General features: G+C 46.3%; 1 protein-coding gene across 1 annotated transcript; it reads left to right on the top strand.

Moving 5' to 3' along the window:
- The first annotated feature begins 2,824 nt into the window (after nt 1-2,824).
- Nucleotides 2,825-3,832, top strand: LOC123411256 (putative cyclin-dependent kinase F-2). Its single transcript, XM_045104191.1, has one exon. It carries the CDS (start codon nt 2,825-2,827, stop codon nt 3,830-3,832), a length of 1,008 nt encoding a protein of 335 aa, XP_044960126.1.
- The last annotated feature ends 11,004 nt before the right edge of the window (nt 3,833-14,836 follow it).

Raw genomic sequence — 14,836 nt, 5'->3', positions numbered from 1 at the left:
CTATCTAGCTCATCTATTGGTTCATCAGCATCCCCATCCATATACTCCTTATCTTGATCAAACTCTTCATCTTCTTTGTCCTCATATTCCACATCTAGGTCACGGTCATCTCCATCTCCTCCAGAACCTTCCCCATCCTGGTCAAATCCTTCCAAAGTGAAGAGCAATATGTAGAGCTTCTTTTTCATCTCCACCAAACTCTCATAGGGAATCTTGGTTGGATCTCTACAAGCAACCTTAATTCTGACTTTCTCATAGAAACTCTTAAAAATTCCATTCCAGTCCACATCAACTAGGATACCAAAGCAGGATGCTATTTAGGCAAAATCCTTCCATGCACACCATCTGGGAGGAATACCCTCCACTTGGATCCATACTTCAGTCAGCTCACTATAAGGTTCCAGCATCCCAGCCCATTCACATATCTTAACAGAGACTCCATCAATGGGAAGATCAAATGCAGGAAATTCAATGAGGTCCTCTACTTTCTTCCAAGGAGGAAATCTCAACAGAAACTTTCTTTCTTCTAATTCTCTCACTTGCCAAGGCCACTCTTTTCCTTTGCAGAAAATTCCATTAAGTTGCACAATCAGATCAGAGGCAGAGACCTCTCCTTTAAGTACCTTCAAAACAGCACAATTCTTGTAGTTCAACTAGTTGGATTCAGCTTCCACAAGTATGTCAATATGATAGAATCCCAGTCCACTGCTGCACTACCAAAGTACTCAGCAGTAGGTTGTAGACGTGCCCAAGAAACACAATTATTGACATTATGTGTACCAGAGTAGATAAAGCATCTTTTTGGTTCCACACGATTGCCTACATAGTGCCCAGGCCAGCTACAGTTGAAGCAGATCATCTCCTTATATCTGGGATCTAAGACTTGCACAGTGGGAGTTGGAACAGGGGCAGGGACTGGAGCAGGGGTTGTATTTTGAACACTGGGGGCATTCTTACTAGTGTTACCTGATTGCTTCTGACCTGCTACTGCCCCCTTGACAACAGGAGCTACAGGAGGTGGAGGAAGGGCCCCCTGTCCACCTTTCTTGGGAGGATTCTTCTTGGGTCTCTGTTGCCCCCTGGGATTCATGATCCCTTTCACCACAGACACGAAAGAAGCTCTCCTCGCACCACCTTCCTCACAGATCCGAAATCTAGTGGGGGCAGGAGCAAAGCGACCAGGGTGGATGATGGGATAGCAATCTTCTACATAGAAGCTCCCAGATCGCAGCAAAGTTTTCTTGATCCAGAATAGGCGGCTGCCTATTGTTGATCTGGGGTTTGGGGGAGGAGGGCGATATTTATGGTTGGTCTGACAACGTCGGGGGGAAGGAATGACCCACAACTATCCATAAAACTCCTCCACCTCTTCCTCCTTTCTGTCATCATAGCCAGAAGGCGTGTTTCTCTTTACCGCTTTATCCTCCACCATTGATCCATAGATCATCGATGGTGTGTGATCCTGGGCCCTCAAAGGAGGCCAACATTTTTCCATATCCACAGTTTGTCCTTTAGACCCAGCCCCACCATCAACTAGCCGTATTCTCTCTCTAGACAGGGCCTTGGATACAAATCCATCCTCTCTCTGCAGTTTGTTTTGGCAATCTCCATTATTTTCCACCTTTGTTGTGCCAATAATTGTACCTTCGTCACTGTCAATCTCCATAATCACAGTACTATCAACCCCTCTTTTGCAAACAGCATCAGAACCTTCATACTTGCTAACAGAGGAAGTAACACTCGACACAAGTCCATCAGGGCCAAATGGATGGATGAGAAGTTCATCCTCAACTCCACAATCCGCAGCTAAAGCCCCAATCCCCCCAAATTGAAGCCGAGCAACAATCCCCCCTTATTAACCCTAGAATCATCACCTCCCCACTCTGCATAAGCAGGAAAACAATATTTAATTGCAGGTCTATGTACCTTCGCATCTTCCAGAGGGATCTCACCCCTGTTCCCCACCCATGGAGGAGGCTCATGAACCCGAGCCCCCATGAGACGCCCGGGACGTGCTCCCTGGCCACGTCCATGGGCAACACCCATCAGGGGAGGCGGGGTGGGCTGACACCGTGCGGCAGGTGCTCCAGTGGGATGCTGGCGAGCTCCATGATCGACGGTGGTCGGATGTTGAGCCGCGCGGGGCTAGTGGATTTGAAGCGCCTCCACCTCTCTGCCTGGATCGGATCTGACGACTCTGCCTCCTGGATGGCCCAGAATATGATGTCGTAGTCCATCCCTCCCTCATCACCGGCGAATCGGCAGCGTTCCGACTCCTGATGACCTCGACGCAGATCTCCGGCCACTTCTCTCTCCGCGGAAATCTCTCCCTCACCACCCGCAAAATCTCCTCCCGCACCTCCGGCGAGTGCGAGTCTATCTGCGGGCGCAACTCCACCGGCACCGCTTCCTGGATCACCACCGGCGATGCTACCTGCGCCTGAGGACGCAGGCGGCGGATTCGCCTCCTCCATCGCGGATTCCCCATTCTCGCACCAAGAGGAGTGGTGGGGAGGAATGAGGAGCGGTGGAGATAGAAACCTACCCGCGTGCTCGATATGGTGGCCGCAGTAACTACGGGGCGTGGGTAGGTGTGGGAGTGGGCGGCCATTAATGGCGGCCGCGGCACAGGGCGTCGCCCGCTGCGCACGCGTGTCACCAGACATGTCGGTCATCCTGAACCTCACTCCATACTATATTTTCATGTGATGCAGTACATACATTGCCAAGCTGTTGCTGCATTCAACTCATTGTATCTACATCTTCCTACCTAAACACCTCCGTGGCAATCGAACCTGCGGTTGCGTGCACCGGCACAGACGCCATGGCGGCTTCCGCTGGAAAGAAAGAGGCAGCCTGTCCTCTCACCATGGCGCGGGATGAGCGGCTGGAGAAGCTGGGCGAGGGCATCAACGGTGAAGTGTTCAAGGCGTGGGACACCGAGGACAACCTGATCGTCGCCATCAAGCGGCTCAGCGGGAGCGGCGACGACGACTTCATTATTTCCGGCCTGCCGGAGGTCATGCGGGAGGCCATGTGCCGGGGCGCGTGCCGCGGCATCCCCTCGATCTTGCAGCGCCACGCAACCTGTGTTGCCGCATGCCAACGCGAGGCCAGTGATTCCTTCATCGCGATGGACTACGTCGGGCGCCTCAACCTACGTGGCTACATGCAGCGCCGGGTCCGTCGTCGTAGGCCCTTCTCCGAGGACGAGGTGCGCCGGATCATGAAGCATCTCGTGGAGGGGGTGACGGCCCTGCATGCCGTGGGCGTCCTGCACCTCGACATCAAACCGGAGAACGTGCTCCTCGATGACGGCACCGAGGACAGGAAGAAGAAGCCCAAGAAGGGGCCCGCCAAAGCCGATGTTCACGGCGAGCTCAAGGAGGACCGTATAGTCTACAAGATCGGCGGTTTCGGGATGTCCATGAAAGGGAGGAGCAAAAGGCAGACGGAGGTGACTATCGTGATGCCGTACAGCGCACCGGAGCTCCTCCTGCACTATTGCGAGTACGACGATCACGTGGACACGTGGGGGCTTGGATGCGTAATGGCCGACCTCCTCTCGGACACCGACGTCTCCACATTCGACGATGAGTCGGACATAGATATCATGGCTAAAGTGTTTGACATCGTCGGCACGGAGGGGATCAAGGAGTGGTTTGGATACTCGGGGCTAGCGGCACGCAGAAAGTCGAAGCTGCCTGGTGGGAGAGGCATCAGCCGCCTTCGACACAAGTTTCCTAGTCGCAAGTTGTCATCTGCCGGCTTCGAGGTGCTCAGCGGGCTGTTGGAGAGCAACCCGGTGAAGCGGCTTACCGCAGCGGAGTAGCTCGAGAAGCCTTGGTTCGACAACCGACGACGTGGCTTTGGCATTTTCTTCAAGTCGTGCGTGGTTGGAGTCCTACCGGAGACATAGAATTAATTTTGGTCACTCCACATGCTTTGCCTTTTTTGTTTTGCGTGGCATGTCCTTCTAGAATGTATTTTTTTGAGATAATTACCATAATGTAATAATTACTGAAGTATTGTATTAAAGAGATGCTTTATTTAATTGGCTTAGGAAATACACTTGAATATTGTCTTGGAGTTCTTCTTCGTCAACCTTGTCGCAGGCTCCTCGTTCTTTGTGTGCGGCACCGGAAGCCATAAAGTTACAGTTCACGTAAAAAAGGCTTTACGGGTCGATGTAAACGAGGACAGACTCAGAGCCCACAAAACGAACCCGTAAAAAAATATTCTCAGAAGATGGTCTTTTATGGGTCGGCTACATGGTCTCCGCTCGGGCATCGCCGCGTCGACCCGCAAACCGAAAACTCCCAATAAGTGATTTTGACAGCGATTCCGACAAATGAGTTCAAATTCAAACAATAAAACATAGTTTGGGCAATTAGCTTTGTAGGGCAAACGCAAAAGGACTTCATGCAAAAGAGATGACCACGTCCGTCATCATCTTGGTCGCTCTTCACTCCGCACCACACCCATCGAGGTCATCGCCACCCCCTGAATCCATCACCGGCACTTGTTCCAACATCGGCACCGAAATCATCGACGACATTGGTTCCAAATCCCGATGAGAAAACATCATCGAGACTGTAACACGCACCGGCCGACACAAGCATCCTCCTCTTCATGATGTCTCTCCCTGCCATATCATGCCATTCTTTGCCCATGCCGTCCATGTCATTGCGCTTCAATGTCAAGATCCTATTCTCTTCCACAAGAAGCTTGGACATGGCTTTGTTCTCAGTGGCACGTTCTCTTCTCTCCTCAATGTCCGCCTTGCACAACCCTTCGTCCTTGAGCAATTGCCGCTTCTCTTGATTCTCTCGTGCCTTCTTCTCGGCCAACTCTTTCTTTGTCTCCAATGTCTTTGCTAGCATCAATTCATTTGATTGCACCATGGAATCTATCTTGTCCCGCAAGCTCGATGCTTCGTGTTCCCTCTTGATCTTCTCCTTTGTCTTCTTGTCACCATTGTCCTTGATCAAATTTCTTGGGCCATCATCATCTTCATCTTCATCCATGTTCATAAGTGAACCTCTCTTCGGTGGGGATTCTTTGTCAATCAACTTCCATTTGTCGCAGTCTTTGAGCATATCCCAACAATGCTCTAGTTTAAATAATTTGCCTTCGAAACCTTCCATGTCTTTGTATCATTGTTGGGTAATTTTGTCCTACACAATTAAAATAAAGTCAAATGATGCAATCACTTCATATGATTCAAATGATGTGCACAACTTGGGACGTGAAAACGAACTCACATAGTCGGATTCTACGGTTCCACTTGGAGGTGCATTGCGAACTTGTTCCAAGGAAGCTGCCCAACGGCTACAAATCGGCTTGACCACGTCCCAGCGACCTTGGACTGACCGAATGGTCCGTGGTGTCCTATTGGGATGCTTGGCCATCATGCGGAAGTATTGATCTTCGATTCTTTGCCAATATATCTTGGAGGTTTGAGACCTACCCGTGCAAACATCCATAGACACCGCACTCCAAGCCTTGATCAAGATTTGATCTTCCAAGATCGTGTAGTTCTTTGATCTCACGCTTTTTTTTCTTGGGCTTCATAGACCTCCATATGAAGGGCACGAGCATCTCTATCTCTATTCTCTAACATCTCAGTGGTAGACTGCAGCAGTAGATCCTCCAAATAGGAATCAAAGTAGACCCCACTGAGATATCCTTCTTCTCCTGGCTGAGAAGCGGGAACATAACAGAACTCTGAATTCTGCTGCAGTGCATGTCTGGCTCTCATGATGATCAACATTGAATAGGAGGCATCTTGTACCGCCATGTCAACAGTAACCCCCAATCCGTAAGACCAATGGATCGGCTCCTCGGCTCCAGGGTAATCTGGGAATACCCTAAGAATGCATAGGTACTGACTCTGGTTGAAATCCCGGTACTGCTCCTCCACTATATACTCTGGGTACCAGCGGTAACCGGCTACTAAAATCATCTTGACCAGCATGGCCGTGTGACCTGGCACATCAATGCACCTAGTCATACGGACCACCTGACGAGAAGGACGGCCATGCATCTGAAATAGAGAGTAATGCAAAAGGCATTAGAGCTCCGGAGATAAAATTGGGCAGCATAATGGCTGTAAATGCTCAAAAACAATTTTGAGACAACCTACAAAAGATACGATAACATAACCACTCAACTATCAAGTTCAATTCCATGGTCATCGAATACTTATTTTCTTGTCTTTGAAACAAAAGAAAACTCGGAGTAACTCTCAAACCATTTCCTTACAATCTACCGATTGGTAACACGCGATCCTGAGAGATAGATAAGTAACCTAGTTCTGAATCCCCGTAGAAAAGACGAGGATGACCAGAATAGAATGACTTGAGAAGAGAAGCAAGAGCCTTACGTTCCCTTCCACAAACAATTCCCTTATATATAACTAAAGCATTTCTAGACTGAACTTCGACCAGTTTGGCTTGGTAATCCTACAGTCAGTCAGGCTCTGATAACAACACTGTCGGGACCCCGATCCTAAGCCATAAGAATCCAGCTTGTAACACATCGCATCCCTTTGCAGTCTCACGCACGGTTAAACCCACGGCTGTCACCTTACCTTAGCCGGGACCGTTTGCGCCTTATGACTCACGTATGCAGTTGTGTCGCTAGCATTCCAATGTCAAAGAACCTGGGTCGACATAACTAGTCATAAACTCAAGTGGCTCGAGTGTATAGAGACATGCATACATAACCCAACAAAGGAGGTGTCTGTCATCAGCGGGTGTAGACGAGCCGTAGCAAGGTACAAGGACTCCATTACACCGCATGACATTTCCCCGTAGGGATAGACACAACAACTAAGAAGGATACATTCCGGTCAACCAATGTGTCCGGAGCAGTAGCGAACTACCAAGGCTCGGTGGAAACACAAAGGGGCATTTCTCTGTATAGAGAGCTACTAAGGGCATACGATGTCGGGACCCCAGTCCTGAATCATAAGAACCCAGCCTGTAATACATCACATCACTTTGCGGCCTCACGCACGGTAAACTCCACTGCTACCACCTTACCTTGGCAGGGACTGTTTGCGTCTTTTTGCTCACGTATATGAATGTGTCGCTAGCATTCAAACGACAAAGAACCCAGGTCGACATGGCTAGTTATAAACCCAAGTGGTACATCCGTACAGGGAGAGGCATACATAACCTAGTAAAGCAGGTGTCGGTCATCAGCGTGTGTACACGAGTCGTAGCAAGCTACAAGGACTCCATTACACCGCATGACATTTCCCCGAAGGGACAGACACAGCAGCAAAGAAGGATACATACCGGTCAATCAATGTGTCCGGAGAAGTAGCAAGCTACCAAGGCTCGGTGGAAGCACAAAGAGGCATTTCCCCGTAAAGAGTACTACTAAAGGCACACAACTAGGTGTCGAATCCCACACATATAATGCATTTCATAACATGCACACAATATGCACTATATGTGTAGATACAACATGGCATCACAACATAACTCTATGACTCAAACTTTTATTATAGACTCATAAAAGTCAACATAGTATGATGTTACAAACAGGGGTCTCGTGACCCGTCACTCAAGTCATACAAACATCAAGCGGAAGCCAAACATGTCTGGGTACAGACATCTGCTAAAAATGGCTCGAGGAGCCTGAAAAGCTACCATGACCCTACCAAAGGAGGCAGACCTCTGTCTGGGATTCCCAAGCTATTCCGGTCAACATCGAACATGTCGTGTAGAAACCTTTTTAAAGGGACTAAAACTTCTCTGCAAAACATAAATAAAGCAACCGTGAGTACAAAGGTACTCAACAAGACTTACATCAGAACTATCTACATATGGATCATGTTTCAATGAAAGGATTGTGGGGTTTGATTGCAGCCAGCCAGCTTTGACTCTTGGCTAACCTGTACTATGACTACAAGTTATTTCTTTGAGGTGGGACAGCGCACATGAGTCCACATATTCACCAATTCAATACACCACTATGGATCCACTCTCGTCTTCCTACGAGAAGGCCATCCATAGCACTCACACCTATCTTGCATGTTTTAGAGTATCCATTTAAATTGTCTATGTACCATGTAATGTTTCCAAGTAGTCCATATCCGAGGACGCGGCTATTCGAACAGATTAAATCACCCTGGAGGGGCATACTTTGTCACACATGCTCTCACCACTTAGCACCATATGCACGTTGTGCATCTCGGCAAACTTCAAGCGGAAGCACTGGCGTGGGTGTCGGCCACGACCGTTAACCACACAAGACCCTAGTCTAGGTTTATCGCCTATTTGAGACTGAACCCGCAAGGAAGTCCGGTCGAGGTTTCCTCTACGGCCCCAAACGATGTGCGCAGGGTTCCCAAGCCCACCATCCCGGTGCCACTTGGTACATCGTGCCACTGTGTATCTACCGCAGAGAAGACTACCCCGTCGGGCAGAGCTAAACACGGCCGCCAACACTTTCCTACAAACACCAAAAACTAATTGCAACTCATGGACAGAGATCTAGGCGGTTAATAAGCCAAGAGGGTCAATTAGTATCCCAATGTGTGGTAGTATCTGGTCTTGGATAACATACACATAACTCAGTTCTTAAGTACGGTCCCAATGAGACAACTCACCATGTACTCCTACATGGCCTCTGATCGCTACCTTTACCAAATCGGATTCACACCTTTACTCTCACACGGTAGAACATGAACACCACCATTACGATTCATCAGCCACATGGATCAGACACGACACAACTCTAAGCATAGCAGGCACAATAAACAAGCATGGATGAGTAAGCACAACAAGGCTCAAGCAGTTGCTACTCATGCTAAGTGGTTTCAACTATTTACTATGGCAAAATCAGGTCATGCAGAGGAATGGGTTCAACTACCGAGAACATGTAACAGTTGAATCATGTTTGTCCTAATGCAATAAAAGAGGTCAGGAGCGCGAGAGTGGGTTTATATCAGTATGCTCAAGGGGGTTTGCTTGCCTGACACGTTTGAAGATAGCCATGAGTCTTCATCAGTGTCAACGATCACATCGTTGGAACCATCGTCTACCGAGAGGAAACACAACCGGCAAACAAGAAAGAACAATAGTTACTTTACAGAAATGCAACACTATGATGCATGATCATGAAATGAAGATGAGAAGTGGCAGGGCCAATATAGCTACCATTTCTTAGGTTGAAGCTGTATTTGATTTAGAATTCAAATATCACTTCAAGCAAGGTATTTTCCGGATACCCTTTTAATTTATTCGACCTGATGCTCAGGCATAACTTGTTTTATCCTGCATGAAGATGGCATTTTGAGGTACTGGTTTTTCTAGCTCAATGTTTGGTCTTATTAATTGAAGTGGAATTAAAATATATACCAAATTCCATCTCCAAACTATTTATTAAATTTACCCTAATCATCATTTTGCCTACTTGGTGATGTTAACTTTCTCAAACATGCATGAAAATGCCATCATGAGATTCCTTGAAATTTTCTGATCATTTTTTATATAGAAATTATTTTCATCTGAGTTATATTTTATTTTCCATGATTCTTAGAAGTTTTGGGCATTTTCCGGAATTTCTTTTATATTAGAAAACCAATTATTGTGTCAGCACTGCATCAGCAGGTCAACTGACGTGGTGAGAGGCAAACTTGACGTGTGGGGTCCACACGTCAGTGACAGAGTTTAATTAACTGGGTTAGGTTAATCTTAATTCTTATTTTAGAGCATAAGGGCCCACTGTCAGTGAGTCATTACGTTAGTTAATCTAATTAATTAATTGTTGTGATTAACTCAACTTAAGACGGGGAGGCCCCACCTGTCTATGACTCAGGGGAGTCAACTCCCTGGTCAAAAGGGACGAATCCACCGGTGGCTCAATGCCGGCAACACCAGACACGGTGGAGCTCGCCGGAAAAATGCTATGGGCATCCATTTCGGGCGCGGTATGGCTCTACAGAAAGCACGTGCTCGCGCGCATCCGATGAAGCAAGCGGCACCAACTAGAGTGCACAACCTCGACGGCGACGATGACGTCCGCGGCGCTCGAAGCACGACCTTGTGCGGGTGGTGGCTGCAGTGCACGGGAAGGGCAACTGTCGGTCTCAACATCATCTACGGAGCTCCAGGAACCCATTCCTGAGCTCGGACACTTGGGTCGATGACCACAACAACGACGGTGACATGGCCGGCGTTGAGGAGCTCTTGGCTCCGGTGGCCTTGCTAGCTAGGGGCACGGGGAAACGCGGGGAGAGGGGGGAAACGGTGCAGCAGCTCATCGCGAGTCCTATGGCATCGACGACGAGCTCGGTGACGCTTTGGTTGGCACAAATCGATGAAGAAGGTCCGACGGCCAGAGGTGAAGGGGACAATGGCGATGGCAGCGCTCCGTGGCTCCCGGGCCTGATTCCAGCGGTGAGAAGGAGCAAGGCGATGAGGGGGTCCTTCTGGTCTTCTCGAGGAGGCGAGGGGAAGCCTGAGGCTGCGGCTGCGAGTGACGGAGGCGACGGCCTCGCTGTAATCCATGGGGAGGGAGAAGTAGAGAGATAGGGAGAGACTGGAGAGGGGGATGAGCTCGAGGGGTCTAGGTGGTGGCCGCAGACGGATATGGATGCATGGGTGGCCGCCAGCGCGAAGCAGGAGGTGGCTCGCCCGGCGCCGTGCCTGGTCTCGCCTCTGCCTTCTGGCAGAGGTAGACGATGACTGGCAGAGGCCAATGGGCTGGGCCATCTCCTTCCTGGGCCAGGTAAGTTCTTTCTTCTTCTTTTTCTTTTTTTTGATTTATTTTTGTTTGAAATTTCTAACCGTTATTTTATTTTCTTTTGGCTTCAAACTTAAGTCAAAAATATTGAAATTGTTTTTGGGGTGTTGTTTGGATTATTTCCTGGCTCCACCAAAAGATTCATCATTTTTGCAAAGACTAAAGTATTTATAGAACTTTAGTTATCATTATCAGAAGCATTTAAGATTAACTTAAAATGACAAAAGAGTTGGTAAAAAGTTTATCACCTCTGCTATGTTGCTTCCAACATTTACCAAAAAGGGTGAACATTTTTCAAGACCAATTGAGTTCAATGAAAATAATCCTTGTTGAACCTATTTGGATGTTATTTGGTGCTAGGGTTTGGTCATCCCCATTTGTAGATCATCCACATTTGAATTAAACTGATTTGAATGCATGCATGAATGCTCACTGATGTAACTACTACAAGCTATAATCTAGGGCTGTGACAACTCACCCCCACTAAACAAGAATCTCGTCCCGAGATTCCGGCGTAGTCGGGAAGAGGAAGAGGGAACACTAAACTAGCACAATCTTCACGATCCAATTGCCCTTCTTGAAGGTGTTGATTCATTGCATCAGGTTGATCTTGGCATCTTTGTCTTTGAGGTCTTGATCTAACGTGACGACAAGAACATGAGGACTCTACAAGATTCGATCTCCTCAAGATCGAGCAACTCAAGATCAACTTATAGAATGAGACGTAGAAACGTCCCTTGAGCTGAGATACAACACACATAACACAGATGAGGAAATGATACATATGACAGAGGTTCAATTGGTAGGCAACAATCCCATGCTTAAATTAGATGGAGACGAGGGTTCAAAGTAGCGAGGATTAAGCTACCCTTCATACCATAACGGGGCACCGTAGGAGGGTGACTGGTAGCGTTATTCCCTTAAGTGGCAAAAAGAATTACTTTTGATACGAGATCATTGGAACTCTTCATACCAGGGAAGGAAATTCACAAATGATTGTTTGAAGGAATTTGAAAGAAGGGCATACTCAGGTTGGAAAGAAACTAGGGTGATAGAACAACTCGGCGAACGGAAGGCACATTCCAGTTACTACTGAAGATATAACCTAGTGTCTGAGTGTGCTCTCAAGAACTTGAGCATTTCCATATTCATCAAAGTTTTACCAATATCTGTGCCAAGATCTTGGTGACACAACATACTACCATGATGAACAGTGATGGAGGATGCAGATGCAAAGGAAGACACCACTTCCTCAGATTTCACCTTAGCTATACCAAGGGAACGAAATCTGGTTGATCGACCGAGAGACATTTAGCACTCCGCTTCTAATGTTCTCCTTGATGTACTAGCACAACCCAATTTTAGTTCATGCTTGATATCTAGCACATCAAATATAGGTCGGACTTCGGGGCTTAAATGGGGTCCATGAGGAACAACTTATAAAATAAGTCATACCAAACCCCATAGGAAGATGGCTAAGGTTGCTGATGCAAGATATTATAATCTTAAGTCTTCCGGTTAGGTGTGTTAGCCACGACATCACCTTACCGGGTTACAGAGAGACCAATATTATAATCCTTGGGAAGCGTTACAACCATCATATCTGACTGAGATTCAGATTTGGTTGGTGACATGATGTTTCAGACTCAGCATGTCTGAAGAGAAATTTCGCAACACAAATCGACGAGATAACGTTGCAAGATTCTCGGGAAATGAACTACGGAAGCCAACTCCAAAACATGAGCTGGATTGCAAGACACATGTGAACACACTACCCAAGACAATGATGACCACATGAAAAGTCTTACAACAAAACACTACCAAGTTCTGGATGGGAACCATCATTAAGAATACCAAAGTCCTTACACAAGTCTGATGATTAGCTCTTGGGAGGGAACTCCTTTTTCTTAAACAAAACAATCAGTGGCTTGGTGTGCTAGGAGATACATATGGAGTGAAGATGATTAGTCTATCAAACCATAGAATACTTCGCACGTGCATGATTGACTTGGGATGATTCCGAAGAAAACAAAACGACCTTCTCAAATTCGTGGCAGCAACTTGCACCAATGCACATGAATTAGAGGAAGTCACTTCTTACACCTAACATATACCTCGTGCTCGAGACACGAAGACAATGTCTACAAAGTTTCTAGCACTAGCTTAATGTCCAACATAATCATGGAACAAATGAAAATGTTGCCGATGGGCTCAACAACAATCCATCAAGATACCCATATAAATGGATTTCCACAACTACGTGAGCAAGATAATAGCATTGGTCAGATCAAAGAATACAATGGTGTAGGATCAAGGAAATCCATGAGTAAGACACCGTTACGAAAATCTTTGGGTCTGAGTTTGATTTGACAATAGCCCATACTCAAATCAAAATTGGACAAGATAATATATGCAACAATTGATCACACGAATCAACCGATGACAATATCATCTTCTTCAGACTCATACAACAGGAAAAATATCCTTTTAAATGAGCTAAGTTTAAACGAAGCTTTTATCTTCCAACTCTCCAAGTTGTTGTTTAGCTTAACCCACTAGCTCGGGGGATCCAACACGGATTCTTGGAGAAGGGGTTGGTTTATAGAAAGACCAATTTAGTCACAAGCTCAACATATCGCTCAGGAAACAACTTGGTAATACTTCCGAGAAGATATTCAGAATATCACGAACCACCGATATATTATTAAGCTCGGGAACAATCTCGCTTTTCATGGCAAGATGATGTGATCAATAGAGCGAGGGATTGACACAATCCTAACCCATCGATCAAAAAGTGCACCATGAAACATGGACTAGGTAGCACGAACAATCTTAGGATGACGATTCAATCACCATCACCATAAGAGTGAATTTATTGTCCATTAACTACTAAACAATGGCATTGCTAGGAGTATTGATTTCACACATCAGGGTTCACTTGTCGATATTCCAGTTACAACCAACACGGAAACCGAGGGATGAATAATGATGTCGAGAAGTATCACTACATCAAGAGCTCATAAGAGATGGTGCAATTCTCACGACACTATTGACAGTAAGAGGGTAATACTCCAGGATAGAACAGAACAAAAGCCAGATTGGCATTTTGATCTGCGGAATACAACTACTTTGACAAAATCCAAGAAATGGATGAGGCACTAGAGTTTGCTTCTCTCAGTCATTCGAAAATAGAACAACTTGACACACCACAGGAATAACAACATCGATGACACGAATGCACAACTACTCTTGACTATCCTCTCATAAATGAAGGTCAGAATACACCTAGATAGGGCCAACTCAAGAGCACATGGTTTCTTGAGTTGTGGATGCATGGATTAGCATGTTGAACGAGTTCAACATAATTCTTCCAGATAACCCATGCAGAAGGGCGAAGTTGGCAGAATCACAATATGGAGTAGAGAACTCATCACAAGCACTCTTGTTATGATCTTTAATTCATGAAGAACTTCTGCCAGAGATGGTCCATGGTGTTGGAAGAATGATATACCATGAACCTTGGGAACTACAACAAGGTTACTAATCATTCTAAAGGAACTAGCAATACAATCAACAGAAGTGAGCAGAATGATCCTTGGATTCAAGAGTCCAGAAATAGAATACCTACTAACTAAATAACATCACGGGATGTTTTTCGAAAATGATGGCAAGAATTATCACTTTGGGAACCAAAACACATATAGACTATTGGGTGGTTTTCAGAGGTAACAGGGTTTCCTAACACTTTAACAAATATGTCGAGGCAATAGAGTACCTCAACACAATGATTAGTGTGCTTTGTCTGGCCAAAATACATTAACTCGGGATAAGAGGATTTGTAATTGCATTAGATTGTTTATAAACCTTAGAAAACTCGGACATCATAACGGTTGTACAGGCATGAAATATGAGGCAACCTGCAAGAAAACTAACATCATAACAATTGAATCCTTATGGAGACACTGATCCTTGAAGACAACAACTTTCCTATAGGTCTCCAGCATAGTAACTCGTCATCCTAATGAATAGATGAGAAATCCTAATTCTTAAACCCCATAGAATACAGAAGAGGATG

The sequence above is a fragment of the Hordeum vulgare genome, chromosome 7H, assembly GCF_904849725.1.
Source record: "Hordeum vulgare subsp. vulgare chromosome 7H, MorexV3_pseudomolecules_assembly, whole genome shotgun sequence".
NCBI lineage: Eukaryota > Viridiplantae > Streptophyta > Magnoliopsida > Poales > Poaceae > Hordeum > Hordeum vulgare.
This window is presented reverse-complemented; position numbering and strand designations above follow the sequence as displayed.

Coding starts and splice junctions, on each gene's coding strand:
- LOC123411256 (XM_045104191.1), top strand. CDS start 2,825: ATGGCGGCTTCCGCTGGAAAGAAAGAGGCAGCCTGTCCTCTCACCATG.